The sequence below is a fragment of the Meleagris gallopavo genome, chromosome 15, assembly GCF_905368555.1.
Source record: "Meleagris gallopavo chromosome 15, MGAL_WU_HG_1.1, whole genome shotgun sequence".
Classification (NCBI taxonomy): Eukaryota; Metazoa; Chordata; class Aves; order Galliformes; family Phasianidae; genus Meleagris; species Meleagris gallopavo.
Genome location: NC_139418.1, coordinates 9,668,256 through 9,695,994, shown reverse-complemented (window position 1 = coordinate 9,695,994; position 27,739 = coordinate 9,668,256). Strand labels below are relative to the sequence as shown.

Genomic DNA, 27,739 nt, shown 5'->3' with positions numbered 1-27,739 from the left:
CGCCGGTAGCGGCTGCCCCGGGTCCGCTCAGCGCCGGGCGCCGGGAGGGCGGCGCTGCCCCGGGTTGGCCCCGCGGCGTTGGGGTGCCGCGTCCCGGCGGTTCAGCCCAGAGCGCGGGGCTCCGACAACCGCAGGGAAAGGGTGTTTTGGGGAGGGTGTTTTGAGACGGGCCGGGAAATGTGAACGAGTGCCGGGCGGACGGCAGGGCGCCGCGGTAACGGCGGGGCGGATAACGGGATGCGAGCGGGGCCGGTGAGCGCGGTGCTGAGCCGGGCGGAGATCCACGCGTGGCGATGGCATCGAGGTGCTCGCAGCTCCCCCTCCCTTTGTCGCCGCGCTGTTTGCCTTGGCTCCGCACTGCGAGTTATAAATAAAAACTGCTCACCCAGAGCGCGTGAGTCACCGTCCTCCCCGCAGGGATAACTGCGTGGAAACACGAGCCGGGCGTGTGAGAAGCGAGCGCATGGCTTGGTTAACCTCATCCGATTGGCTTTGGGACGAGCACTGGCCCCGTGTGGGGCAGGGTGGGCTGCGGGGTGCCCACTCCCTGGAGGTGCCCAGTGCCATGAATGGGCCCCATGCTCCTGATCTGGTCTGGGGCAGCCAACCTGGGGCAGGCGTTGGGGCTGGGGGGCTTTAAGGTCCCTTCCAACACAGGCCATTCTATGACTCCATGATTCTATGAACATCCCTGTCCTGCTCCACAGCCCGTGTCTCCCTTAGGGTGACGTGGCTCGGAGCAGCCATACCTCAGTGTCACCTCCTGTCATGCTCTAGGTTGAAGGGTGAGGAATCCTGGCCACACTTTGCCCCCTGCACAGCCAGCCCTCAGCTGCCCTCTTTTGTGTGTCTGACCTTGCCCACGGCATCCCTTGCTGGTGACTCCAACACAGTGCTTGTGGTGCCTAGGTACTGCGTCCTCCTGCTGTGCTAGCATCCCCATGAGTTGGGGAGAGGGATGTTCTGTGCCCCCCATTTTACCTTGGGGGTCGGGAGCGGGAAGAGGTAGTGGATGGGTGACAGCTGGCTGGGGGATTTACTGAGGGCATTACTTAATGCTGTGAGTAAATGGAGAAACAGTAGCTAATTCGGGAGCCCATAATCTTCTTCCTCCCCCAGGGATGGAGTGTGCCAGTCACGCAGATGCCAGTGCCCCAGGGATGAGCCCCCAGCCTCTCCCCGGGTCTGCTGTGAGCTGCAGCTATTCCCAGACCGTGGGTGATGTGCAAGAGGTGGGGGGGAGGGTCTGGCTACATCCCTCCTGCCCTGAGCAGCTGCACTGGCACCAGTGCCCGGCTGGCAGAGCAGCACCAGGGCTTGTCCCCTAGCCTGCCAGGAGCTGCCTGGGCTCCCAACGAGGGGGACAGACTGGGCGGATCTTCGGTGGGGCCACCCTGAACCTGTGCACCTTGGAACAAAGTCCCAGACTTTGCTCAGGCCACAGACATAGGGCACCCATGGACAGCAGGGCACCCAGCTCCCCACTGCAAAATGAGGGTGCTCTGCAGCAACCCAGCACCCTGCAGGACTCTCCCAGCTCTCCGCATCCTCGGGGGCTGCTCTCTGTCATCCAGAGGCTGAGAGGTTCCCCAGGGCAGGAGCTCCGCATCGTGCTGCTGGGGCTGGACAATGCAGGCAAGACCACGCTGCTGAAGCGCCTGGCATCTGAGGAGGTCAGCACCATCACTCCCACCCAGGTACACGCTGCTCTGAAGCACGCGCATTGGGAGGGAAACGGGTCCTGTCTTTCTTCCCCTGGGGTGATGCCAGAGTTTGTTTCCCCACACAGGGGTTCAACATCAAGAGCGTCCACTCGCATGGCTTCAAGCTGAACATCTGGGACATCGGCGGGCAGCGCGCCGTCCGACCCTACTGGAGGAAGTACCTGGGCAGCACTGACCTGCTGGTGAGCCAGGGGCCATGCCCTAACAGAGCTCTGCAGCAAGCAGAGGGCTGTGATATGTGAGGAGGGGCTGCCTGCTGTTCCTTTTGTCCCCTCTGGCAGATTTATGTCATCGACAGTGCAGACCAGAAGCGCTTTGAGGAGACAGGGCAGGTATGAATGGTCTGGGAAAGGGGCGGTGGTGAGGTCCTGGGGACAGAAGTGGGGAACAAGGCTGTTTTCTGTGGGCTATTCCCCATGGAAGTTGAGTTGTTCCCCAAGCTGTGTGGGAAGGGTTTATGACCAGGGCCTCAGCATGCAGGTCTGTCCCACCCCACAGCAGACCTGCCCCAAGCAGCTCTGCCCATCCTACCCTGCTGGGGATGATGCCCCAGGGACATCTGACACAGGGTGCCTGTCTCTGATACAACCATATGAGAAAGCCATTTACTCAGGTAGTGAACTGGGAGATGTAAAAGCTGGAAGGCAAAGCAGAGAATGGAAGGTGAGACAGAGTCAGCTGAGGCCGTGCTGACACCAGACTGCCAGGAACAGAGGCGTGGGTGCCAGACAGTGTGGGCTGGCAGCAGCTGCCCTTTGCCCAAGGTGCTCCGGGTGCCAGGAGTGTTCTGTCCCTCAGGCAGTGCTGAGTGTGGCTCCAGTTCTCCTCAGGATAGATGTAGCTTCAAGGGTTCCCATCTCCCCCTTGGGTCATGGAGACCTCATGGCAAATTGAGACTCACTGGTGCCTGAGAGAGGAACACAGCTCTGTGGGAGCAGAAGCATCCTAGGAAGGGGTCCTCTCTTGGCAGGAACTGGCGGAACTCACTGAGGAGGAATCTCTGATGGGGGTCCCACTGCTGGTATTTGCCAACAAGCAGGACCTGGTGACAGCAGCACCTGCAGCTGAGATCGCAGAAGGGCTGAGCCTCCACAGCTACCGGGACCGAGAGTGGCAGATCCAGGCCTGCTCAGCCCTGTCTGGAGAAGGTGTGCAGGTATGGAGTGAGCGGCTGCCAGCGCTGTGGGTGTGTAGCAGCAGGCTGTGCTCATACCTCTCTTCCCCTCAGGATGGAATGAACTGGATTTCCAAGCACATCATGAGCAGGAAGAAGTGAGAGCTGCAGAGTGACAGAGCTGCGGGTCACTAAGCCACAGCCAACCTCTCCTTCAGTCCCCACACACCCCAAAGGCCTGACCAGGCCCTGAGCCTCCAGCTCACTCTCTGAGGGGTTTTCCACATGGTTGTTCACCACTCATCCTCCCTTCTCTCCTCATCTTCTGGACCTCCATGTATCCTGGGTCCTCCCTGGTGGAGAGAAGCAGGGCCCACAGCGTTACGGCCTCTCACACCTCCCAGATGGGCACCGCTGCGCCTGTGGGCACAGCCCACGCACAGACAGCGCGGGATGTGGCAGTGAGGGATGTGGTTCAGCGATGAGACCCAGCGAGCTAACGTGATGCGGGGACATTGTGCTGGACCGGCAGGTCGGGCAACACTCAATAAAGCAGCCCCTGAGCTCCGCACTGACCCTGCCGCCCTTCTGTGCTGCGCTCCTCTGTCCTCCGCGCGGCACGGCCCGCGACACCCCCCACCATCTTGTGAGACGTTACCGTGGCAACGAGCTGCCGGAGGGCGGGGCGGGTCACGTGCCCCGCGGGCGGCACGAAGCGGGGCGGAGCGGACTGCAGCTCCCAACAGGCCTCGCGCTCGCGCGGCGCACGCCGGGAGGCGCTACGCTGCCGCTCCCGGATCCGGACTGCCGCACGGTGGAAGTTGCGGCCTCGCTGGTCCCGCCCCCTCCCCTCCCATAGGCGGGCTGGAGTGACGTCACCCCGCGGGGGCGGGAGCGCAGCGGTCTGGAGGCCCGTGATTGGCAGAGAGGGCCGCCGCTGCGGGGTGAGCGCGGCGCGGCGGAAGGCGGAAACGGAGGATGGCGGCAGGCGCGCAGCTGGTGGCGGTCGCGCTGTTGCTGCTGGCGGGGGTCGGCCCACGGCCGGCCCCCGCCGAGCTTACGGATGGCAACAGCGAGCACCTGAAGCGCGAGCACTCGCTGATGAAGCCGTACCAGGGTGAGCGCGGGGCGCGGCGGGCGGGGGCCGGGGCCTGGCCGGAGCTGCGCTTCGAACCACGCTCTCTGCCCCCGTCGCAGGCGCAGGCTCCGCCGCGATGCCGCTGTGGGACTTCCAGGGCAGCACCATGGTTACCAGCCAGTACGTGCGTCTGACGCCTGATGAACGCAGCCGGGAGGGCTCCATCTGGAACCGCGTGGTGAGCCCCGGGGCGGGTGGCTGGCTGGCCGTTCCCCGTGCCGGGCTGACACTGAGTCTGTTCCGCAGCCCTGCTTTCTGAAGGACTGGGAGCTGCACGTCCACTTCAAGATCCACGGCGCTGGCAAGAAGAACCTGCACGGGGATGGCCTGGCCCTGTGGTACACGCAGGAGCGCCTAGTGCCAGGTAGGTGGCAGCCCAGAACGGCGGCCATATCCTGGGCTGCATCAAAGGAAGCGTGGTCAGTAGGGTGAGGGAGGTGGTCCTGCCCTTCTGCTCTGTGCAGGTGAGACCGTATCTGGATTACTGCATCCAGGTTTGGAGCCCTTAGCACAGAAGAGATGTGGACCTGTCAGAATGTCACTGCAGGAGGGCCATAGAAATGATCCAGGGGATGGAATGCCTCCCTTGTGAGGACAATCTGGGAAAGCTGGGGCTGTTCAGCCTGAAGAAGAGAAGGCTCTGGGGAGACCTGACAGCAGCCCTTCAGTATCTAAAAGGGGGGCCATAAGAAAGAAGGGGACAGACTCTTTAACAGGGTCTGTTACGTTAGGACAAGGAGAAATGGTTTCAGACTAAAAGAGGGGAGATTGAAAGTGGATTTAAGAAAAAATAAAGTGTTTTACACAAAGCATGGTGAGGCACCGGCACAGCTTGCCCAGAGAGGTGATGTGTGTCCTGTCCCTGGAGACATCAGAGGGATGGGAGTAGATGACTTTTAGGAGTCCTTTCAAACTCAAACAATTCTATGACTCTAGATGTTCAGCATGAGCCCCATGCACAACCTGGGTTCAGCAGTGCTTGCACGTGTCCTGGAACAGCCTTAGAGCTAGCTCTCTGCAGAGCAGGTTTTGAGCTCCTCTTGGCCACCCCAGTTTAGAGAGGAGTGCTCTGCTCTGTCCATCCTGACCTGAGAGCCTGCAGCAATGCTCCAGATGAGCGGTGCTTCTCAGTAGCCATTGTGTTCTTCCCCTGGGGGTTGTGCGTAGTCTGCATGGGCAGGCCTGGTCCTGTCTGCTGTTCTAGTGCAGATTCTGCCTCTTTGGGCTGTGCTTTGAGGTGAAGTAGGGCTGTGCTGCTTGTGCCAGGTGGAAGAAATCTCAGACCTACAAACCAGGGCTTCAGGATGAGGGTACGGAACAGAGCCATCCGTTTACTGTGTTCTGCCCTATTCCAGGTCCTGTTTTTGGCAGCAGGGACAATTTTCATGGGCTGGCTATTTTCCTCGATACGTATCCCAATGATGAAGCAACAGAGGTGAGTAGTTTAGGGAGCTCACTCAGTGCCCAGGAGGCTGTTTCCTCGTGGCTTTGTGCTGCAAGTGCTTCATACCTGGACTGAGGAAAACTTTCTTTATGCAAGAACAGATTGTTGTTCTTCCTGTCCTGTGAGCTGGTAAAGAGCAGAGGATGTATGTACATTAATGGGGACAGGTGCTTGCTCCATCTCATGGTGCCTCAGCCTTTCCCCTGCTTCTGATAGGACAGTAGACATTGAATGTGAAATCCATCTGAAAATATATTAATCCCAGGTGTCATTTCCTGAACTTCTCTGACCGTCTCACATTGTTTCTGGCCTTATTCTCCATCTCCAGCCTGTTTTTCTAAAAGAGAAACTCCTGTGCTGGCTTTCTTCTCCAGAATTTCCCCACAGCGGTTGTTGTTAGGCAGAACAAGCTCTTGTTCATTTTAGGGCCAGCTTTACATGGGAAAGGAGCTTTGATTTAATAGTTCAGCTCTCTGTACTCACTTTGTTGCCATGCAGTTGCCTTGCTGTTGTTCTGGTCTCACTGAGGTTTCTGAGCTGACAGGGGAAGCTGGCTCTTGGGTCTGCAGCTGAAAGGCTGCTGCAGACTGAAGGCACTAACATTCTCCCTGCAGCGTGTGTTCCCCTACATCTCTGCTATGGTGAACAACGGCTCCCTGACTTATGACCACAGTAAAGATGGGCGCTGGACGGAGCTGGCAGGATGCACTGCTGAGATTCGGAACCAGAATCATGACACTTTCCTGGCAGTTCGGTACTCCCGAGGTCGCCTGACGGTGAGATGTGCAGGGAGCCTTGTGCCTTCTGCAGGGCACCTCGTGCACGTACAGCAGGGTGGTACTGGTGGGTGGGTGGTGCTGTGGCAGTGTGTGGTTTGTCACGTTCAGCCTCCAACCTCTGGCTCCAAAAGAAGTGCTGGCTGGGCAGAGGGGCAGCCAGTGTTCTTGGTGTGACTCCCCTGGTCCTACAGGTGATGACAGATGTAGAAGACAAGAACGAATGGAAGAACTGCATTGACATAGCAGGGGTACAGCTGCCCACTGGCTACTTTTTCGGTGCTTCTGCAGGCACTGGAGACTTATCTGGTGAGTGGGCTTTGCTTGGAGGATTATGCAAGCTTGGTGCTTGGAGTATAATGCAATGGATGCAGTAGATGGTGGCTTCTTGTTCATGGGGCTTTTGAAACTGTATTGAATCAGGACATGTGGCCTGAGAAAGGAGGCACCTAAAAGCATCTCACATTATACCTGGGATGTGAGGGTTGCTTGAGAGGGAAGGAGACCTGCACCTGGCAGAGCACAGAGCTGGGGATGCCAGCGTGGGCATTTCTCAAGGCTTCTGACAGTCCTCAGTGCTGACGATTGCTTCCTAGACAATCATGACATTATTTCAATGAAGCTATTCCAGCTCATGGTGGAGCATCCCCTAGAAGATGACACTGTTGATTGGACAAAGATTGAGCCTAGCGTCAGTCTCCTTAAATCTCCCAAAGGTGAGTGTCTGGGCTTCCCAAACCTTCGGTGAAGGATTAGGATCTTGGGGCTGGGCACCTAAAAATCTGGAAAAGTCTGCCACAGTGTGCCTGCCAAGAGGCAGGTGCCTGCATTATGCATTGGCATTCGGTGGTTGCTGCCAGCAGCAGCAGAAAAGTGCACTTTGTGGGGAAAATATCCATCTATCACTTGAGCACTGTGATCTCCCTGTTCTTAGCAGTGCTCCAGCGTTGGTTTTTCCAGCAGCTTCCTGCTCAGCAGCAGGGCAGTGTTAGAACTGAGATTCCCCCACTCTCAGGCAGTGGTGGAGCTGAGGCTTGGTTAGTCTCTTACTACTTCTCCTTGCAGACAACGTGGATGACCCGACGGGGAATTTCCGCAGTGGGCCCCTGACAGGCTGGAAGGTTTTCCTGCTCCTGCTCTGCGCGCTGCTGGGCATCATTGTGTGTGCTGTGGTGGGAGCTGTGGTCTTCCAGAAACGCCAGGAGCGGAACAAGCGTTTTTACTGATGGAAGAACCGGGCTGCGGTGCCCGACCCGTCCCTTTTCTATGGGGAGCTGTACAAACTGTGGTTTCTAAAAGCTGTTTCCGAGAAATACAAGAAGTATTTTCTTAACTGTCCCTGTGGCTGTAATCCTGCTGGACACTTGCTGTCTAGCGGGCTGGACTTGGGGGTTGGGGATGGGGGGCGGGGGGAGGGAAGGTTTTTAATTAGAGCCCACAGCTGCTGCAGAGGCACTGCTCACCCCGACAGCCGCGGTGCTTCCTCTGGGCACCCCCAGGACCCGCTGCGCTGCCCGGGGCGGTGGGTATGAATGTAGGGGTTTGTTGGGGCTGGGGCTGTGAGTGGGGCATTAAAGGACTGACACCATCCGCGGCTCTGCCTGTGACTGGGGCTCTGCTGGGGAGGGGTCGGGTGGAAGGCTGGGGGGGAGGGCTGAGCTACGTGACGGGAACGGAGAATGGAGGGGAGAAGAAAAGGGGGGGGAATGGGTCCTAGCAGGGGGGGCAGCGGGCGCGGGAGGGTTCCAGCACGGTTCCGCCCCCGCCGGGCGGAAGGAGCGGAGCGGAACGCCGGTGCCGTGGCTTTGTTTCCGGGGGAACGGCACGGCACGGCACGGCCCGGCCAGCGTGTCCCGGCGGCGGGACCCGGGTCCGCCATGGGGCCGGGCCGCCGGAGAGCCGCGCTGCGCCTGCGGGGCGGCGGGTGAGCGGGGGCGGTGCGGGGGGACGGGACGTGGGGTGGGGAGGGGGAAGGGGGACGGGAAGGAGCCCCGCTGACCGCCCGCTGTGCCCCAGCTCCCCGCAGCTCCTGGGTTTCCTGGCCGGCAAGTTCTCCATCTTCCAGCTCTTCTTCCTCGCGCTGCTGCTGGGCTTCGCCTCGCTGCTCTGGCTGCAGCTCAGCTGCTCGGGCGAAGCGGCTCCCCCCCGGCGCGGGGCCCCCCGGCCGCCCTGCCCGCCCGAACCCCCCGCCCCGCCGGCCGACGACCCTTCGTGGGGGCCGCACCGCCTGGCAGTGCTCGTGCCCTTCCGCGAGCGCTTCGAGGAGCTGCTGGCCTTCGTACCCTACATGCACCGCTTCCTCAGCAAGAAGAGGATCCGCCACCACATCCTGGTGCTCAACCAGGTGGACCACTTCAGGTACAGGAGCTGCAAAGCCAGGGGGTTCCGTGTGGTGCGCATGCAGAGGGCGGCGATGTGAACCCGGTTCCATTGCAGGTTTAACAGAGCGTCGCTGATCAACGTGGGCTTCCTGGAGAGTGGCAATGACACGGACTACATCGCCATGCACGACGTCGACCTGCTGCCCCTCAACGAGCAGCTGGACTATGGCTTCCCCGAGGCCGGGCCCTTCCATGTGGCATCCCCAGAGCTGCACCCGCTGTACCACTACAAAACCTACGTGGGAGGGATCCTGCTGCTCACCAAGCAGCATTATGAGATGGTGAGCTTAACCCCCCTCCTGCTTTGCGGTTGGGTGTACAGTGAAATCTTGGCATGTGTATTGTGCCCAACGCTTTGAAAGAGAGAAAAGGAATCTGTGGTTTGAGCTGATGGCACAGTGCAGGCTGCAGCCGTGCTCGGGGCTGGGGGTGGTGGTGGTGTTTGGCTGCTGCAGGAGAGCAGTGCGGTGCCGCTCTTGTTGCAGTGCAATGGCATGTCCAACCGCTTCTGGGGCTGGGGACGGGAGGACGATGAGTTTTATCGACGCATCAAAGGAGCTGGTCTCCAGGTGAGTGTGCTCGGGGGCCTCCTTGGCTGAAGATGCCCTTCTTCTCATCCTCCTTCCTGTCCCCTGCTGCAGCCACCAGGGCTGGCACGAGGGGCAGGTGGCTTTCCCACATGCGGGCAGGCTTTCAGGAGCCGTGTGGAAGCGTTTTTCTCCTCCCAGGTTCACCGTCCCTCCGGAATCACAACTGGGTATGAGACATTCCAGCACCTTCACGATCCAGCCTGGAGGAAGAGAGACCAGAAGCGCATTGCTGCACAGAAGCAGGTGAGCTGTGAGAGATGCAGGCTGTGATTGCCACGTGCTCTGAGTCCTTCCCTGCCCACTCTGCTGTCTATCTCAGCAACAGATGCTTTGCCCTGAATGCTCTTTCTTCTCCTCAGGAGCAGTTTAAGGTGGATCGGGAGGGAGGTCTGAACAACGTGAGATACCGGATTGAGTCACGGACTGCTCTGACTGTGGCAGGAGCCCCCTGCACTGTCCTTAACATCTTGTTGGACTGCGACATGAGTGAGACACCGTGGTGCACGTTTGGCTGAGCTGTGTCTCATGCGCCAGCATGTGCTGTGCTCATGTCAAGACGCCAGGGCTGCGCCGAGCTGCTTTGGAGCAAGGCAGAGTTTTGCAGCAGGCCAGCACGGTGCTGCTGGCAGGACCCAGAGGAGCAGAAAGGGCTGAGTGCTTGAATTTGCTGGGATCAGCAGAAGAGGCCAAGAGCAGGACTCCATGGCATTGCTGTGAGTGATGCTGCTGTCTCCCAGGGCAGGTGCAGGAGGCGTTTTTCCTGTGCTGGGTATGGCTGAGCTGCCACCCAGTTCAGAGGACAATAAAGAACTATCAAGGCATCTGCTCGCAGTGGCTCGGGGACCTGCTGCAGGCAGCCACAGGGAACAGAAGCAGGAGCAGCCCGTGGGAGGCAGCAGATGCACTGCCACTGTTTGCTGGGAGAGTATCCTGGGGCAGGAGGTAGGGAGTGAGGGGGAACATCCCTCCCTGGCTGCTGGGAAGGCACCCGGGGCACCCCAGATTGGATCCAGGAGTGGGGATGCTAGGAAGGTCTCTCTACCCCCTGCCAGCTCTGGGTTCCTCCTGCATCCTGGCCTGACCTCTGCTTGTGCTGCAAGGTGAATTGCTGCCATGCTGCTTGTGCTGGCACACAGGTGGTGTGGGGCCGCTCTGGGGCACTGGCACGTTTCAGGTGCTGCTGTCTCCTAGAGCACTTCCTTTGCTGGGTGCCTGCAGATGGAAGCTGTCGCCATCCCAGGAAGCCAAGTGGTTCCTGTCTCACGGAGACATGGCAGCTCCTGGTAGGAGCCCTGGGTTGAGGGAAGTGGCAATGCTGGATCTGAGTGCAGGGATTGTGAACCACAGGGAGCAGATTCTGGTGGCTCCTGCCATCATCTGCTGCTGCAGAGGAGGAGTTGGTGTTGCACACACCAGTGTGGTGCCTTCATGGAAGGGTCAAAGCTGTGATGAGGACCAGCCCTTGCTCCTTGCATCATCCCACGCGCAGGCAGTATGAGCTCCTCCCCAGCTCCAGGCCTGTCCTTGCCCCAGGGCAGAAGGGGATGTGCCATCCCAGAGCCTCGAAGGCCTCTCCACCTGGCAAATCAGTCTTGACACCCAGTCGCAGCCATTTTTGTTCTGCATGTAGCGCACAGGTTGTTTCCAATGCATGCATGCAGGCATCCCCAACCCCCACAGTGTCCTTTGCTGAGGGGAGGGAAGGGGAAGATGCCAGCCCATCATCACCTCTAGAAGGTCCATGGCATTGCAGCTGCCCCAGCCACTTTCCATCGCTCAGATTTTGGGATCGGCTGGTGTCCATCAGCTGTGTGCCATGCCAGAGCACAGATAAAAGTGTCTCTCCACGCTGTTCGAAATAGATGGCACAGTTTCACAGAGCTGTGCAGAAAGCAGCGAGCATATGTGCAGCTCGTACTTCGCTCAGCGCTGCAGGCTCCTCTCCCGCTGCCTGGCAGTTATTTCGCAGCTCTGCTCGCAGCCCCCTCATCCGCCGGGTGCTTTTGTGGCAGAGGCACCTCGCTGGGGACCCGGCTTCCTTTTATAGCCCTGAATGCGTTTCGGAGGTCGCTCGGGGCCGCTCTCCCCACGCACCGGGCTCTTAGCAAAGGCGCAGCGGGAAAGGCCGAGGCCGTTCCCCACCGCGTTTTACAGATGGATGACACCCCGCTCGGAGCTGCCCGCCCGGGAGCAGCGCCTGGCTGCGCTCCCAGCAGCCCCGGGGGGGTCGGGGCCGCAGCCCCGCACCTCGGAGGCCACGTGGCTGCAGGGAACGCGGCGAGAGCCTCGCCACCGCACCGAGCGTGCGGGGACGGCGTGTGCGTGTGGGTGAGCGCTGGCAGCACGCACCGAGGGGGAGCTGGCAGAGAGCAGGGCGGATGTGGGCGGCCCCGAACCTCGGCTGGGGACGCCGCGAGCGCCAACCCTCCGCGGGAGGGCGGGCACCGAGGCGCCGGGATGCGGCACGCCGCAGCGCTGCGGGTCACCCAGCCGGAAGGCCGAGGGACGCTCCGTGGCCTCGCGGTGCCGCACGGACACCTCGGCGGCGGCCGGGGCACGCGGCGGCACGCGGGGTCGAACCTCGGAGCTCCGCTCCCGGGGAGGCCGCGGGGGACCGCGTCCGCGCCGCCAGGCTCCGCCGCCCCTCCCCGCAGCCGCCCCGCCCCGGCGCCTCCCGCCTCCGCGCCGCGATTTGCCGCTGCCGGCTCCGCCCGCTCCCCGCGCGGCCGCGGCCGAGGGGCGCGTTCAAACGCGGCGAGGGAAGGAGCGGAGCCGCGCGTGGACCGCAGCGCCGCCGGCATGGTGAGTGCGGCCCGGCCCCGCCGCCGGTTCCCGCTCCGGTGACCCCCCAGAGCCCCCGGACGGTGCCCCGGTGCCCCGGTGCCGCCCCCCCGCCCCTCCGCGCGGCCGCGGCGCTTTGTCCTCGGGCTGCGGCGCGCCTCGGCCGAGCGCGGCCCCGGATTCCCGCGGGATCCGCCGAGCATCGCCCCGTGCGCTACGCCGCGCTCCGCTCCCCGCTCCCGGGGCCGATGGCGCTGCCGCCGCCGAGCGCCCGGGGCGCGGAAAGGGGCCTCGGCGGTGCCGTGCTCCGGGCCGGGGCCCGCGCCCCCCCGGGTTCTCCCCGCCCGGTTCCCCCCTCTCCGCGCCGGCGGTGCCCGGAGCAGGTGCTGAGCCGAGGGAGGGAGGTGACAGCGCAGGCCGGGAGCTGTCAGACAGGTTTGTGCGTGGCAGCAATTAAAAGCGGGGTGTTTGTTTACCCGGCGTGTGTGCTGAGAACCAGGGCAGCTTCCTGGGTGAGGCCCGACAGACGGGGCCTGGCGGGGAGCCTCGGGCCCCCCGGCCCTCATTCCAGAACCGAGGTTCCCCCTCAGGCTGTAATTTGAGGGTCGGGGGCCTGAAGATCCCCAGCAAGCCCTCCCCGCTGCTCGAGGATGAGGCACTGAGGCCGAACTCTTGCTGCCCGCCTTCCTCCCCCAGGGTCCGGCCACCTGTGCAGGAAGCCTGCATTGTCCCATCTGCGTCCTTCCCCTTCCCGTCCCATGTCCGGCTGTGCTGGGCTGCGGGCTGATGTGCACGTCTCAGGGAGAGGTTGAGCCAAAAGGCTGGGACCACCTCAGGGTCATTTGTAGCAGCATCCTCCTCCAGCCCTTGAGAAGGGATGGACCGGGGGTCTTGGGCAGCCCTAAGGCCGGTGCTGGCCCTTGGTAGCCACGGGTATGGGGAGGGGGAAGACCGGTGCCATATAGGGGTTCCCGGGAAGGGGCGGCTGGGTGCCGCCGGGCCGAGGCTGGCGCCAGGCCCAGGCAGGTGCTGCCGGCTGCTGAACTCGCCCTCCCGAACAGGCTGGGCGGCAGGTGCCTGTTCTGGTGGCAGCCCCGGCCGCGGGCGGGAGGTGGGGCTGGGTGTGGGAGGGAGGCGCTGAGCCATGGGGGGTGGCAGCGGGGAGCCCCCACCCCTGCGCTGCCCCGTGCACGACAGAGCCCTGCTTGCTTGGCCGCCAAGGGGGGCCCTTTGGGGTCCCCCTCATTTGAGTGCTAGGATGTGGGGCTGAATGGTCATCTCCACACCTCTGCTGCAAGCAGGGTATCTGTGATGGGCCTGCGGTCCTGTTTACACCGCTGTGCTGACTTTGTCTCTCCTTCGGCAGTGCTGGTACCGGGCTTTTCTCTGATTCTCCATGGCAGCAGCACAAGGCCCTGTGAGCTGTGAGCCCGACACCCGCGTCCTCGGCACCTACCTCTCCTCTGTGCCCGTTGGCAGCATGGGCAGCGTGGGCAGCCTGGTGGAGAAGCAGGACCTGTCCCCCCTGGAGCTGCGGGCCCCGCTGGGGGGCACACGGGGGCTTCGGCAGCCTGATGGCTTGCTGCGAAAGGGGCCGAGCCAGCGGGAGCTCTTCGGATACCTGCACGGAGCCAAAAAGGAGACACGGTCGGAACGGAAGCACCAGGCATCAGGAGCGTGCTACAAGCGGGACTACGAGAGTGACCGCGAGAACCGATCCCCTGAGCGCTGCTCCCGGGAGCATCACCGCGGAGCTGACTTCTCCAAAAGCTCGCTGCCTGAGAGGGGCCGCTTCGACAAGGTGAAATATGAGACTTGTCCCTAAAGCGTGTCCTGCTCTGGGGTGGATGGGGCTGGAGGATGAGCTGAATGTGCCAAGAATGGGAGGTGGGACGTGGGGATTTGGATATTTGGGTGAAGGGATGAGGCTGTGAGCGTGTATTTTCTCTGAGTGGAGCTGGGCATGGTGTGTGCTGGTGGGGCCCAGCCTGATTTCGCTTGTGTTTTCCAGTGCCGCATCAGGCCCTCGGCCTTCAAGGCAGTGACTGGGAAGGGGCTGGTCTCCATGCAAGGCCTCTCCTCATCCAAGGGGCAGAAGCTGTCCAAGAGCAACGGGAGCCTGCACACGCTGCTGTCACAGAGCACCACGGCGGCCCCACAGCATGGCCCACTCCGCACCCACCTGCTCCACGCCATCAGCCTGGATGAAGCCTCTGACTCCAGCCACAACTCCATCCAGAGCTTCCCCTCCTATGGCTCCCGCCTCAAGCCTGCCCAGAGCCAGTTCAGCGCCTCCATGGGCCACATCAACCACATTGGGGGTTCCCTGGACAGGGTGTCCCGGAGCCCCAGGGACCCCCTGGCTCCTGAAAAGGCACCCTTGTCCTGCAAGAGCATGGCCACATTGAGCCGGCTGCAGAGCCCTGGGGAGCCCCCACCGCCCTATGAGTTCACCTACTCCCTGGAAGATGCGGTGAAGCAGCTGGAGGATCGGCTGAAGGAGACTGGGGGAGAGCTGCGGCAGCTCAAGAGGAGCCTCAGTGAGACCGAGGACCCCTTCGCGCAGGTGAGAAGTGGGGCGGGCGGCTATGGGGAGGTGGTGACTGGGTGGAAGGAGCTGTGAAGGACCTGGTGCCCTGCCATGATGGCTGGTGGGTGCTCAAACATGAGAGAATCCACTGTCATGGCCCGTGGGGCAGGAGCATCTGCAAAATCAGGCTGGGAACCTGTTACTGAAGCTCTGTTCCTTGGGTCTAGCTGGGGACGTCCTGGCAGTAGGACCTCCTGGGATCCTTCCAGGCACTGTCCCACACAGGGGCAGGATGTGGACCCTCACCAGTGTCTCTCTGTGCTGGCAGGCGTTTGAGGACAAGCAGCGGCTGTGGCTGGACGAGCTGGAGGACCTGAAACAGATGTATGTGGCCAGGCTGCAGCAGGTCACACAGCAGGCACAGCGCGGCCAGCGGGCGCTGCAGCTGCAGCTCTACAAGGCACAGCAAGAGAAGAAGCGGCTGCAGGAGGAGCTGAGCATGCAGCAGTGCCAGTGCGAGGAGACCAAGCTCCGGCAGTCCCAGGGTGAGCGTGTCAGCCCCAAACTGGAGGAGACCAAGTGGGAGGTGAGTCCCCTTCTGTCCCTCTCTGTTGCCGCCCTTCAGGCTGTGCGGCCAGGATGGGGCAGTGGTTCTCTGCTCTATCACTTGTGGATGCAAGATGGGGGGAAGAGCCAGGCATGATTCTCATGGTCTCCCAGTGACGCTGTGTTGACAGTCGGGGGTGCTGCCTCCCCTGAGATTCCACTCCTTCCTCATTGTTCACCTGTGCCTTGCAGGTGTGTCAGAAGGCAGCAGAAATCTCCCTGCTGAAGCAGCAGCTCCGGGACACCCAGGAAGAGATGGCTCAGAAGCTGGGTGAGATCTTCAGCCTGAAGACGCAGCTGCGGGAGGCCAAGGCGGAGGTCCAGGCCAGGGACTCCCAGCTGGCACAACTGGCTGATTCCCTCCAGAGCCCCGCGGAGCCTGGCACCTCGCTGCCGCTGGGCGATGACCCCATGCCGGCATGCCAGGACTTCCCTGGCTGTGAAACGGATGACTCCAAGTGCCGGGGCCTCCACAGCGACTCAGCGGAGCCCCTGGAGCGGCAGGTGGAGTGGCTATGGGCAGAGTTGCTACGGGAGCGGCGCCAGGGCCAGCTGCAGGCTGTGAACTTTGAGCTGGAGAGGAAAACCTGGCAGGAGGAGAAGGAGAAGGTGCTGCGGTACCAGCGGGAGCTCCAGGCCAGCTACATGGAGATGTACCACCGGAGCCAGGTGTTGGAGCGGGAGCTGCGGCAGCTGCGTTCGGAGCCCAGGGATGTTGGGGCTGACTCGCCATGGATTGAGCGGGTGGAGTCCTCCAAGATCTGAGCAGCACGATGCCTGTGGGACCGTGAAGGGGGGTCTCTTGCTGCTGCAATGGATGATCTCAGGGGCTGCACAAGGACTCGCCACTCATTGCCGCCCTGGGGAGAAGGACTGATCACCACAAGGGAACTTTTCCTTCTTACAGTGCTTCGGGCCCATCAGGGGTGTTCGCTGGAGGGGGGATCATCTGTACCAGGGGTCTTGCATGTGCCCCGTGCTCTGACTCCGGGATCATTTGCCCTGCACTCCCTTCTACCATTGGGGGCATAAGACCGAATGCCCTGTGAGCCATTCCCCATCCCTCCCGCTCTGTTCCCCTTTTCCCTTCAACCCGTAACTTAATAATCATGCTAAGGGAGAGGCTCGAGCCCTGTCCCCATCCCCACGGCCCTTTTGTGGGTTCCAACGGGGTCCTGGGAGCTCTCAGTGCCCTGGGTCTGGCCGAGGTGGTGCTGCTGCTGCTGGGAAGGCCCCGGAGGAGCTGCATGCAGGGAGAGGGGGAGCTGCTCCAGCGCTGCAGCTGGGCTCTTTCCGTGTCGTGGGGCTGCTGGGGTAAGGGATGGTTAATGCAGCTCCCCCGCACGGAGTCCTTGGGCTGGGAGGAGGCAGCGCCACGGGAGAGATGGGAGCAGGGATGGGGCACCCCCGTATCTCCTCCGAGGGCACGGGGAGAGGCGTAGAAGCAGCCCTGGGCCGTGCTTGTAACGTCCTCGGCCTTTCCTGCAATAAACCTAGATTTCGCTCCTCCGGCTTCTGCTTCCTTTGAAAGCCGCGGCTCTGCAGCCCGGGCTTCGGGCCCCGCTCCCGGTGGTCGCCCCCGCTCCGCGGCTCCCGCCCGGCTCAGCCGGCGCGGCAAGGAGGGAGGCGGCGCGGAGCGAGCGGCACAACCGGTTCGGGCATCGCACAGCGTTGACTCACGGCGGGGCCGGGGCCCGAGGGACCGACCGAGCCCCGCGGGGCGGCTCCGGGGCCCCGCCGTCGGGACGGGCCTCACCCCCCGCCCCCAGCAGCGGCCCGCGACGCGCGCGCGCGACGCCGCAGGGAACAACAGCCGCCCCCAACTCCCGCAGCGCAGCAGCCGGCCCCGGCACCACCCCCTCACGCCGAGCGCCCCCTTGCGTGTGGCGGACCGGCACCCCAAAGAGCACCGGGAGCGGTCCTACAAACATCCCAACAGCTTTATTCACATTCAATCAGCGCTCCCCACCACAACGGTGACCCCCCCCCCACTCCCCAACCGTAGAGATGGCGCCCCCGGAGGTCACAAGGGCAGCGGCAGGGATTCCACCTCCCCCAGGCACTCATCGTAGGCCTCCTGGTACTCCTCGTGTGGCTTCAGCAGGATGACGCAGGTGGGTCGCTTTGAGCCGGCTGCGGCCCCGAGGTCCTGCAGAAGCAGAAGGCTGTAGATAGACACACCCTGCTGGGACACGGGAAGGTGGCCCCGCAAGCTCCTGAGAGCAGGCAACTCAGAATAGTTGCATTGGAAGGGACCTTAAAGCTGATCCAGTCCCAACCCCTGCCCTGTGCTGGCTGCCTCCACCAGCTCAGGCTGCGCAGGGCCCCATCCCACCTGGTCCTGAGCACCTCCAGGGATGGGGCACCTGCAGCTCTGGGCAGCAGTGCTGGTGCCACACCAACCTCTGAGTAACGAATTTCTTCCTAACATCTCACCCAAACCTTCCCTCCTTAGTAGAAAGCCATTACCCCTTGTGCTATCACTGTTAAATCATGTTAAAAGTTGGTCCTCCTCCTGCTTATAAATCTCCTTTCAGGTACTGCAACAAGGCCACCCCAGAGCCTTCACCAAGTGAAATAAGCCCAGCTCCTTCAACCTTTTTTCATAGGAGAGGTGCTTCAGCCCTTTGAGCATCTTTGTGGTCCCCCTCTGGACAAACTCCAACAGCTCAAAACCCTTCTTGTGCTGAGCGCCCCAGGTCTGGATGCAGCATGTGATGCCTAATGAGGGGAGGGCAGAGCAGAGGAAGACAATCACGTCCCTTGCCCTGATACCACCCTTCTGCTGATGCAGCCCAAGAAGCCATTTCCTAGTTTTGCCCAGCAGGGCTGCCATGTGCCATTAAGTGCCTGACATCGGCCTCTTGTGTCCCACTCCTCACCCGGAGCAGAGAAGGCAGTGACCACCTCTAACCCTTGGTCTGAGCAGGGAGGGACATCTCCCAAAACCACACCTTGGCCAGTGCTTCCTTTCTGTATGCATCCAGGTCCCAGTTCAGAACTAAAGGAGAAAGAAGAGATCTGTCCTGGCTCTGCCCCAGAGAGCTCCACTGGGGCAAACAGTTCTGGGGTCCTGTCGCAAAACAGCTCTACATCTGGGCTGTGGCTGTTCGCCCCCCTTATGCTCTGGCACGACCCAAGCACCGGGTGCTTTGCTAGGCACCCCACGTATGCCTCCTTCCCCAGCACAGCCCTGGCACAGAGCAGCCGAGCTGCAGCCAACCAGCACGGGCTCCTCCTTACCGACTTGGAGGGGACGTAAGCGTAGGGCAGATTCCTGTCTTCGCACATGATGGGGATATGGCAGTACACGTCGATGGGCAGCGTGTCGCCGGCCAGCACCGTGATCCTGCAGATAGAACCCGTGTCAGCGGCCGCCCCGCGCCGTGCCATAGGGTGAAGGCGTGGCTTACCCCTTTTCGCCTTTGTTGATAAACTTCTGCACCTCCTTCACGCCCCGGCGGATCTGCTTGTGCTTGGCCGCTGCAAGAGAGGCACCGCGTGAGGAGCTGCGCGGCCCCGGCCAGCCCCTCCGCCCCGCTCCCGGCACCCACCACACCTTTCCTGATACACTTGTAGAGCTTGCGCGTCAGCTTGCGAGAGGCGAGCGGCTGCGCGATGGGGTTCAGGTGCTCGAGCTGTTCCCGGTACGAGAACTCGGGAGCGGCCTCCGCCGCCGCCTCCTCCTGCTTCTCGCGCGCCATGCTCACGACCCGCCGGCGGCCGCTTCCACTTCCGGGGCACGCAAGGCCCGGCAGAGCGATTTACAACCGCTGCGTGACCGCCAGCCAATGAGCGCCGTTCCCCGTGCCGCCTTAACCAATGACGAGCGGCGCCCGGCCCCGCGCCCCGCCCCTCGGCCCGCCCCGACGCCGAGCGCTGGCCGCTGCCCGGCCCCGCGGCGCCCCGCTACCTGCGGTGCTCCGAGCGGAGCAGGGCCTCGCCCAGCATCTGCATCTGCTCCAGCACCTCGCGGCGCATCTCCAGCGCCATGCGGTGCACGTGGTGGTTGGCGGCGTTATACATGATGGCGTTCTGGAACATGAGCATCAGGCTGCACTGGAATTGCGCCAAGGAACGGATGTGGCCCTTGGCCAGACCCCTCTTGATGCTGGTCAGGTCCATGGGCCTGCAGGAGGGACATGGAAGGAGAGCTGAAGGCACTGTTTGCGTCACGGCCCTGACAGCACAGCTCTCTGCAAGCAGTTTTAGCGCCTGGGGCTAAGCGGGGCAGTGAGGAGTGTTTGTTTCATTTCAGTTAGACAGAGTTCCGCCAGCGTGGTACTTGTCATCGGGCAGCCTGGCAGGCCATCAGCTGTCACTTCTAACAAATGTGATGAGGAGCTGCGGGGAATTCAAGAGCGAGCCCATTAGTTCTCATGAAGTCAGCCCAGGTCTTGGTGGAGAAAGAAAAGTTGCTAAAATAGGGATCTATTAAAACCCCTTAAAATCAAATGGTGCCGCTAGCCAAAATAGCACTGCTGATAGGGGAACGTGACGGGGAATAAATATGACTTCTCTTATTTTGACACAATGAGAAAATGAATGGCTGCAGAGAGGATGACTGTGACCAGAATAGAACATGATTCAGCTCTGAAAAATGCCCTTAATCTATCTGGGAAATATTCTTATAACCTACTTCTCCACTGAGACTACATTTGGGGAAAAAGCAGAATGGATACTGACAGAGACACCGGTTTCCAACATGGAAACTGCTGGGCTGCAGAGGCTGAATCCCCAGCTCAGGCAGGGGGCACAGCTGCAGACCTGATCTGCAGTACATCAGTCCATGCAAGGCCAGCAAAGGGCAGGCACAGTGCATGTTAGCACCATGGTCACTGCAGACTTCCAGGTCCTGGTCACCTGGAAGGGAGTTTTGATAACAGAAGTCAGTCAGTGGGAGATGCTGATGGCAGCCAGAGTCGGTGGGACAGAAGGAAGGAAGCAGTCCCATTAGTGTTTTGGAACCAGAGATGACCCGAACCAGTTGTTGGGTGCCAGAGAAGGCAGAGAAAACAGAGAGAAATCAGCTAGTGAATAGTTCTTCCACAAACTTACCTCTTCACCACCTCACTGTACCCAGGAGCTTGTTTGTCTGACACTGCCTTCAGGAACGGGCCACTGCATCTACAGGGACAAGCACAAAAAATGACCTCTGTCTGCCCTTGAGCAGGGGCTAAAGACAACATGGCAGCAGGACCAATGCTTGCCTCTTACTCATGGCCATGAGGGCCACAGCTCATCAGCAGCTTCTGGTGTTCAGCAGCCGGCACAGCCAGGCATGGGAGGAGGCTGAGCCCCTTGCTGAAGCTGTCTTTGCCAGCTGTGTAGGAAGCAACACTTGGACTCTGGCATGTTACACAGAGGAAATAAATATGCAGTGTTCTCTCAATCTTTGCAGCACACAGCTGTTCTTGTTGCAAGAGCAGCCAGAAGCAAAGCCATGGAGAGACACACCATCCTGTGGCGGCTGTTGTGGAAGGGAGGACAAGGTGACATGGGAACTGGCACATAATATAATGTCAATTTGACCCTTTGCCCCTACATACCTGTGACTGGCTATCATCTTCCAGATGGACAGGACAGTTCTTTTGAAATGAGAATGCTGCATGGGGTTATCCCAGCTCAGTTGCATCCTGTGGAGAGTATATAATGCCAGATTGTTACGTTTGAGACAAAGCATGAATTGGTGCACCCACCACATCCAGATGGATAAAGCCCAGAGATCTTTTTTCTTTAGCTACACAAAGCAATGGTGGAAGTGTTCTGCATCTGAACACACAACTAAGCATCCAGAATGCAGGAAGATGCAGGGTGACATGCTGGAACAAGGATAGAGCTGCCCAGCTTTAAGGGGCAAGCTGGACAGAAAAGCTCACACTACTCTGAAGTTCAGAGCTTTACATTTTTAAACTCAGATTCCTATCCCATGAAATTACGGTATTCCTTCTAAAGACAGCCCAGGTAATCATACAAGTGGTAAAGCCCATGTGTGACTGACAAGCCTGTGCTTGCTTAAAGGTAATGCCTCTCTTAAGAGCTGGACTGGACATTACCTAATAAAGCACAATGCCAAGCTCACACAAAGCCTCGCTGCCTTGAAGAAACATGTATTTTCCAGTTAACCTTATTTAACCACTATTCTTATTACTTACTTTTGGGATAAGTGCTAAAAAATACTGGCAGACCCATAGGGACAGTACAAATTAGCTCCTTCCCTCCTGCTCTCCACGGGTATTTCACCTTCTTAGAGGTGACCTGTGCCACATACATCTTCTCATGTGAATCAAAGGAAACAGTTGTTCTGGTACACCTGCCAGAGTGCAGACAGACTTACAGCTGCGGGTTGGCAGGGCTTGTGGAGCCCAACATGGGGTCTGCAGAAGTGCAGTCGCTATCATCTTGGTCCTGGGCTTGGTTAATCTCCTGTGAATCTGGCTCACACAGAGTTTTTTCTCCAGGTGCCTCTTGAGTCTTGTCCTGAAGAGCACAGAGGAAAATGGAGATCTGGTTAAAATGGCAGCCCACCATTTGAATCCCTTAAGCAGAAACCAGCCTGCAGCATATGCTCTTAGTGCATCCAATTTCAGATAGGAGCTACTTCTCTCTATATTATTCTAGAAGATGATGTTTGACCTTATTCAGATCTTCATTGTGCTGGCCAAGACTCCAGTAACAGTTGGGTTTGATCTCTTGGATCATAACCACCTCCAGCTAACACAAACACTGTGGAGATGACTGGTGCCCAGAGGTGTGTCTGTCTTCTTTTCTGGGAAGAGTCATGGATATACAGAGGGCAATCAGGAGCTGAGGTAAGACTGCCTCAGGCTTGTTAAACCTCAAGACACAGAAAACAGGATCCCCAGGAGTGCACAGAGTTGTTTCCTCAAAAACTCCCACATGAAAATGACAGAGAATAGACTCAGCCAAGAAGGAGAGTTGTGCTGTTGGCGCAGTGATTTTCCAATAAAATGGAAAAGGAGATGCAAGGAAAGAGGATTTCTGGAGTCCAGAAGTGGGACTCTTGAGAATTGCCTAACATGAGATCTGAAGCACAGAGCAGACTCCTCAGAAGGAACACAGACACTGCTATGTATGGCTTTGACCACTGGGCAGATCACAAGGGAACTGTTCAGAATAACCCTGTTCAGGCTTAACAGGTGAAATGTGAAACCCTTAGTACAGAATCACAGAACCACCAAGGTTGGAAAAAAACCTCCCACATCATCTAGTCCAACCATCCACCTATCACCAATACTTTCCCATTAAACGAAGTCCCTTGGTACAGAATCACAGAAAAACCCTGGAAATAATTTCTGCCTCCAGTGTCTAAGTGTGCAAGGCAACAAACTGAGTACTGGATTGAAAAACTGGGCACTGTTCTTCCACTGCTGTGGTATTATAGCTTGTTCCAGCAACACCTCGCAGACTGGTGAGAGCTGAGTGTCCCCCAGACGCAGGATTAGTGCAAACACAGGCTAGACAGTGCCTGCTTCCAAGACATGATGGTCTCCTGGGGCAGATGGTTATTGGTATTGCTTGTACATCCACGTGGGCCTGAAACCAGCCAAGCTGTGTGCTGCATAACACAGTAATTAGAACAAACCAAGTATTCCAGTCTTGCATTAAACCTGGGAGCAGACTGCCAGCTCTCATGAGTCACCTTTGTATTGCCAAGGAGCAATTCCTCCAACTCACATCTGAGGGTTTGATCTGTAACAAGCTTCCTGTTCATAAAGATGCACATCCATACACAAAAACCATCCTTCCCCTCATACATTTCCTTTGCATTCACCTCCCTGCTGTCTCCTTGTCTGCGTTCCTCTCTCCCCAGCTGGAACATGGGACTTCCCCATCTCTGCTAGAGATGATTTCCTTCACCATCTCATCTCTCTTAGGACCACCTGTCCCCTACCTCTCTTCCTGGGAAGTGTTCTTTTTCATCTTCTGCTAGGACATGTGGCTGACTTTCCTCTGCTCTTGAGACAACTGTCCTGGTGGTCTCTTCCTGGCATCTTAGATCTTCCCCATCATCCTGCTTCCCAGAGCCAGAATAATCCCATAGAGTCTCTGCTGAATCTGTGCAGCTGACACGGAGAGGTTCCAGCAACTGGGTTATCTGTAATGCAGAGATTTATTGCTTCAAATTGTGAAGGCAAAGGGAAGAAAAAATAAGCAGCACAAATACTATTTTTGCTTTCGCTCACTCACGTCTTTCCATTTTTAGGAATCCTTGCAAAATCTTCTGATGAAGCCCTGTGTTGTTATTTCAATGTCAGCTCAGTGACATCTCTGTGCTTTAGGGTGAGCTGTGTTTTGGCAAAGCAGCTGCCTGGCTGCTGTGCCAGCTTTAAACGAGAGCAAGGACTAGGCTTGGAATAGGGAGCAAATTAACTCTGGGCACCTGTATTTCCCCCAAAATATTTCTGTTGTCAGAATGGTGGAGAGACTGAAAACTCTACTTATTTCAAGGCCAGAACTACGCAGCCCACTTTGCTGTCATCCAAACAGCTGTACCTCTGAGAAGAACTGGAGAAGACTGTCATCTTCGTATTGCCTCTCTGCCTTTTGGAAGTCTTCGCTATCATCCTCCCAGAGAGGATCACTGAACTCCAGCCTGCTGTCTGTCTCTTGGCTGCTTTCCTCCGGCTTCCCTATAGCCACCTCTTCGGTATCCCTCCAGTTTCCCACTTCCAGATCCAAACTTGAATGCCAGCTGAGAAGAGATTGTAAGTCACTGTCCTCTGACTCCGACTCAGAACTGCACCACACCCAGGGATGGCCCATCTGCAAACAAACACAAAGAGAGAAACAGCAATTTCTTTGTACCCTGATCCAGAACTACGAAGTCCAGTTCATTTCCTTACTCAGAGAGCCAAAACACAGCAAGAACTTTGCGAGGCGAGCAGCCTACTCCTAAGCCCACACTTAACAACACATGGCAGGGCTGTAGCTCTGCAACACAAACTGACATTTCAGAGCAAGTGAATTATGATTTTCCAGTGCTTTTGCTGTGCTCTCCCCCAGCTGGTGCTCAGGGAATGCTAAGTTTCTTTGGAGCATTTGGCTTTGTCTGATGCTACACGTTTGGGCACTGATAACAGGCAGCAGCAAGTTCAAAACCAAGTCATGCTGCTGACAGCCGTGAGCCAGCGGTGACTCCAAGGGTCATCCACTCACTGGAAGTTCCCTCACTGTACCATAAGAACTTTTTACGTTGGAAATAACTTATTACAAACACTACAGAACCTTTGTGCTGAAAACGACAGCTGTGATTTAACTGGATGGTGGTGACTGGTGTACCTGAGCCAGAACTGGAACCAAACACACTCATCCACTGATGGATCAGTTCTACACACGTTTCATAAAGTTAGCATTTCTTGTAAGATGGAAGAAACCATTCCTTTCATCTCCACTCATTAATCCACGCCTAAGTCTCTTCCAGAGTATGAGTCCAACATGATTTCTCTGCAGTCAGGGGAACTGGTTGCAGAATCACTCTAACAACAGTAAATGGCTCTTAGAAAAATCTGTATCTTGCTAGTGAACTCAGCTGCCTGGATGAGAATGCCATGGAGAATTCTACATATTCATTAGCAATCTCTTTAGAGTTTTCAGTTAATTATGTACAACCTAATCTTTCCAGGGTCTTGAACAAGCACATTTCTCACTGACTTCCTTTCGCATTCTCAGGACTGCTACCACAGCAGCAAACGCAGCCTACGGTGCATAACTGGGAGAAATAAAGAATCCGATGGGTTTGGGATGAGCATATTTGTTTTTCTTTTATGCACTTACAGTGAGAGCTGGGATCTCACTGGCCTCCCTTCCGAAACCTATTTCAAAGTTAACAGCAGCAGGAGCAGATAAAATTTGATGAGGCAGGAGATAATACTACCTGCTCTCAGCTTCCAGCTAAAGGAGTTGGGCAAACTGTGATTTCATCTGACGACTACCAGTGCCCAAAGCACTGCACTGTGGGCAGAGCTGGCTGCACACGCATAACCAGTCACCACAGCTCTGCCAAGGAACAGAAAAGCCTTAGGCTAGGGTAATCCAATCGCTTGTGATCATCTTTCTGTACTCCAGTCCAGAGGGATAACCATCTAAAACCAGGAAGCCTAGGTAACTTGGGCTTAAGCACTGATTAAAAAGATCTTCGGCCTTATGTTCAGCTGCACTAAATCTTGGAAGACTCAAGATGCCGGAGAGCTGAACAGCAGCATTAGTGTGAGACAAGCGGGATGAGTGAAGTAATTACAGCCTGCTTAGTTCCACACCAGTTTGATACAAAAATAAGGGATGAAAGATTGGGAATTCAACCTCTAATTAAGGACTGCCTTGCGGACTTTACATAAGTTGCCAACAGGGAATCGTTATCAAACGGGAAAGTTTTAGTTCACTTTGCAGAGATCAGACGCTGCGCAACGCCTGCTGATATAAGAAAAAGCTGTTAGATATAAAGAAGATGGACTTTGAAAGGAATTTACATGTCAAAACAAGGAAAATGATAAAAGCCCGCTCTCCAGCAAATGAAACGTAGAATCCACAATAAAGCAGGCAAAAAAAGAAAGAAAAAAAAAGAACAATTTGCTGAAGACATAAAAGCAAATAACAACAACAAACATCAGAAGCAGAAAGCTGCCAGATGATCAGTGGGGGTGACGCACCATCAGTGCCAAACACCTCAGTGGGAAAACAGGGTCAGTTGGAAAACCTGCATTAATCGTAATTATCAGCTGTTGCCACAGAGGAAATCACAGAAGTCCCAGAGAGACTTTCTCTTGAGATAGAGACTATTTCTAATTAAAATGTCAGCAGAGGAGGTTTTAAAACAGTTGGAGGGGGGGAGTAAGCCACAGAATGACTTGGACTCGTGAGTCCCTAAGAAGCTTAAATATAAAGTGACCAAACCTATACGCTGTAGCTTGCAGTTTGAATTAGCCATAGCACTAGGAAAACAAAAGAGCAGTTGTTATTTCTGTCTGTAGAAAGGTGGATTAAGGAGATGCAGCATGGGCTTTGTATTTAGAGTAGTACAAAACACTGCAAAGTACAAAATGAGGAGTCAGAGCATGAGAAGGTGAATTGGGAAAGAGGCAACAGGGCTATAGAGGGGAAAGCTGCATTTCAGATTTTTGAAGTTATTAAACAACATCATTACAGGTTATTAAAATGTCACGGGCTCTCTGAGTAGGAAAAAACCTCTAATGGTTAAAGGAAGAAACCAAGGGTAAGAATGAAGACCAACTTTCCACAATGAAAGCAAGTTACCAGTGGGCATGACAGAGGTCCTCCCACGTGCTGGAATTTCCATTGCCCAACACAAACAAACAGAGGCAGAGGTGCTACAGAGGAGCCAGAGCCAGACTCTTCTCAACAGCCAGCGTCGAAAGGAGAGGAGGCAGTGATGACAAGCTGCATCAGGGAAATTCAGCCTATGTTTACTCTATGGGGGTGGGTAAGCACTGAAACAAGCTGTCCAAAAAGATGATGAAATCTGCATCCTTGCAGATTTTCAGAACTTGACAAGGCTCCGAGCAATCTGCTCTAGCTTTCAAGCTGGCCCTGCTCTGAGCAGCAGGTTGGACTAGATGATCCTCAGAAATCTTTGCCAGCTTATATTATTCCACAAAATACCAAAAAGTAAAAGAACCCTCTGACTTTTTGTGCCATGAGAGTCTCTAGAGATCGAGGCCATAAAAATTCGAATGAGAAATTTGTTCCCAAGTTCAGCAGTGAGGGACAGTGAATCAGTAAGTAAAGGACTGTACATTGCTAGCACCAAGTACAAAGCAACCCTTGCTGGAAATATACCTTACATTAATCAAGCATGGTATACAACACAGCAGGCACAACAAACTTCAACACAAAACTTGGGAAAGTCAAGACCTCTTATTAATTAAGGTAACAATCCCTCTATATTAATTGTAATGACTGTTTCCTGCAACTGGTGTGACAGAAAGCTGAGTCCTGCACACATGCAAACACACACATACATGCAAACACATACACACACACACACACACACACACACACAAACACCTCCTAGCTGCTGCGAACATCAGGACCATGAGATTTTTTTTGTTGTTCTTTTCTCCTGTAAATGTAAATGGGCAAAAAATTGCACAAAAGTTAGCAGAAAATCAGGTAACTTGAGCACTGTCAGGAGTTTAAACTCAGTCATCTATGTTGCTAAGAACTGTAATAACCAGCTGAAAAAAAAAAAGTTAAAAGTTTCTGCTGTGAAACCAGATACAGGCAAGCCTGCAGCTGTGAGAAACAGATTTTCACCACAACTCACATACTCTTCTCAAATTTCTAGGCAAATAACATGGCATTCAATATACTGGTCTCTTAAGGAAAGCTCCAGTAAGACTGTAGCATTTCCACTTTTCATGGTCAGATGTCCCATTTCATAACAAGAGTGCCATATCCTTACACCCAGGCAGGAAACCTTCCCTTCCATCCAAGCACTATGCAGCATTCTAATGATTAATGTACTGCCTCTAACGTCAAAGCACTGCAGTGCTTATGTGCTTTTAAAGGGTAACTGGAAGTGAGCTGTACCTGCAGAAATTCAAGGTTTGTATGCACACTCGTACAAGAGCAGGGTTCCTCACTGAAGAGAGCTGTGATGCTCAGAAAACTGAAC

At 57.0% G+C, this 27,739-nt stretch overlaps 6 protein-coding genes across 8 annotated transcripts; 4 read left to right on the top strand and 2 right to left on the bottom strand.

Moving 5' to 3' along the window:
- The first annotated feature begins 92 nt into the window (after nt 1-92).
- Nucleotides 93-3,926, top strand: LOC100549687 (ADP-ribosylation factor-like protein 3). 2 transcript variants are annotated; one of them, XM_085236607.1, is made up of 5 exons: nt 93-1,697; nt 1,790-1,906; nt 2,006-2,056; nt 2,695-2,880; nt 2,953-3,926. In XM_085236607.1, exons 1-5 carry the CDS (start codon nt 1,458-1,460, stop codon nt 2,998-3,000), a joined length of 642 nt encoding a protein of 213 aa, XP_085092733.1. In that variant the 5' UTR covers nt 93-1,457; the 3' UTR covers nt 3,001-3,926. The 2 variants fall into 2 exon arrangements, with proteins under 2 accessions (XP_085092733.1, XP_019475962.1); XM_019620417.2 differs by having other exon boundaries at nt 2,695-3,926.
- Nucleotides 3,756-7,784, top strand: LMAN2 (lectin, mannose binding 2). The gene is made up of 8 exons (XM_010718978.4): nt 3,756-3,955; nt 4,036-4,154; nt 4,223-4,340; nt 5,332-5,411; nt 6,035-6,196; nt 6,391-6,505; nt 6,793-6,912; nt 7,262-7,784. The coding sequence occupies exons 1-8, from the start codon at nt 3,817-3,819 to the stop codon at nt 7,420-7,422; spliced, it is 1,014 nt and encodes a 337-aa protein (XP_010717280.3). The 5' UTR covers nt 3,756-3,816; the 3' UTR covers nt 7,423-7,784.
- A 189-nt stretch (nt 7,785-7,973) lies between these two features.
- Nucleotides 7,974-9,988, top strand: B4GALT7 (beta-1,4-galactosyltransferase 7). Its single transcript, XM_085236980.1, has 6 exons — nt 7,974-8,120; nt 8,213-8,554; nt 8,633-8,858; nt 9,063-9,146; nt 9,306-9,410; nt 9,527-9,988. The coding sequence occupies exons 1-6, from the start codon at nt 8,074-8,076 to the stop codon at nt 9,680-9,682; spliced, it is 960 nt and encodes a 319-aa protein (XP_085093106.1). The 5' UTR covers nt 7,974-8,073; the 3' UTR covers nt 9,683-9,988.
- Nucleotides 9,989-11,573: 1,585 nt separating this feature from the next.
- N4BP3 (NEDD4 binding protein 3) lies at nt 11,574-16,590 on the top strand. Its single transcript, XM_085236976.1, has 5 exons — nt 11,574-11,969; nt 13,315-13,749; nt 13,960-14,514; nt 14,807-15,064; nt 15,277-16,590. Exons 2-5 carry the CDS (start codon nt 13,345-13,347, stop codon nt 15,847-15,849), a joined length of 1,791 nt encoding a protein of 596 aa, XP_085093102.1. The 5' UTR covers nt 11,574-11,969; nt 13,315-13,344; the 3' UTR covers nt 15,850-16,590.
- Nucleotides 16,591-17,006: 416 nt separating this feature from the next.
- NHP2 (NHP2 ribonucleoprotein) lies at nt 17,007-18,846 on the bottom strand. 2 transcript variants are annotated; one of them, XM_085236983.1, is made up of 4 exons: nt 18,644-18,846; nt 18,498-18,567; nt 18,328-18,433; nt 17,007-17,249 (listed from the first exon to the last, which is right to left on the bottom strand). In XM_085236983.1, exons 1-4 carry the CDS (start codon nt 18,786-18,788, stop codon nt 17,148-17,150), a joined length of 423 nt encoding a protein of 140 aa, XP_085093109.1. In that variant the 5' UTR covers nt 18,789-18,846; the 3' UTR covers nt 17,007-17,147. The 2 variants fall into 2 exon arrangements, with proteins under 2 accessions (XP_085093109.1, XP_010725180.2); XM_010726878.2 differs by having other exon boundaries at nt 17,007-17,233; nt 18,644-18,845.
- Nucleotides 18,847-18,858: 12 nt separating this feature from the next.
- Nucleotides 18,859-27,599, bottom strand: LOC146543334 (bromodomain-containing protein 8-like). Its single transcript, XM_085236982.1, has 6 exons — nt 23,602-27,599; nt 23,000-23,203; nt 21,422-21,564; nt 20,634-20,720; nt 20,143-20,211; nt 18,859-19,213 (listed from the first exon to the last, which is right to left on the bottom strand). Exons 1-6 carry the CDS (start codon nt 23,869-23,871, stop codon nt 18,994-18,996), a joined length of 993 nt encoding a protein of 330 aa, XP_085093108.1. The 5' UTR covers nt 23,872-27,599; the 3' UTR covers nt 18,859-18,993.
- Between the last annotated feature and the right edge of the window lie 140 nt (nt 27,600-27,739).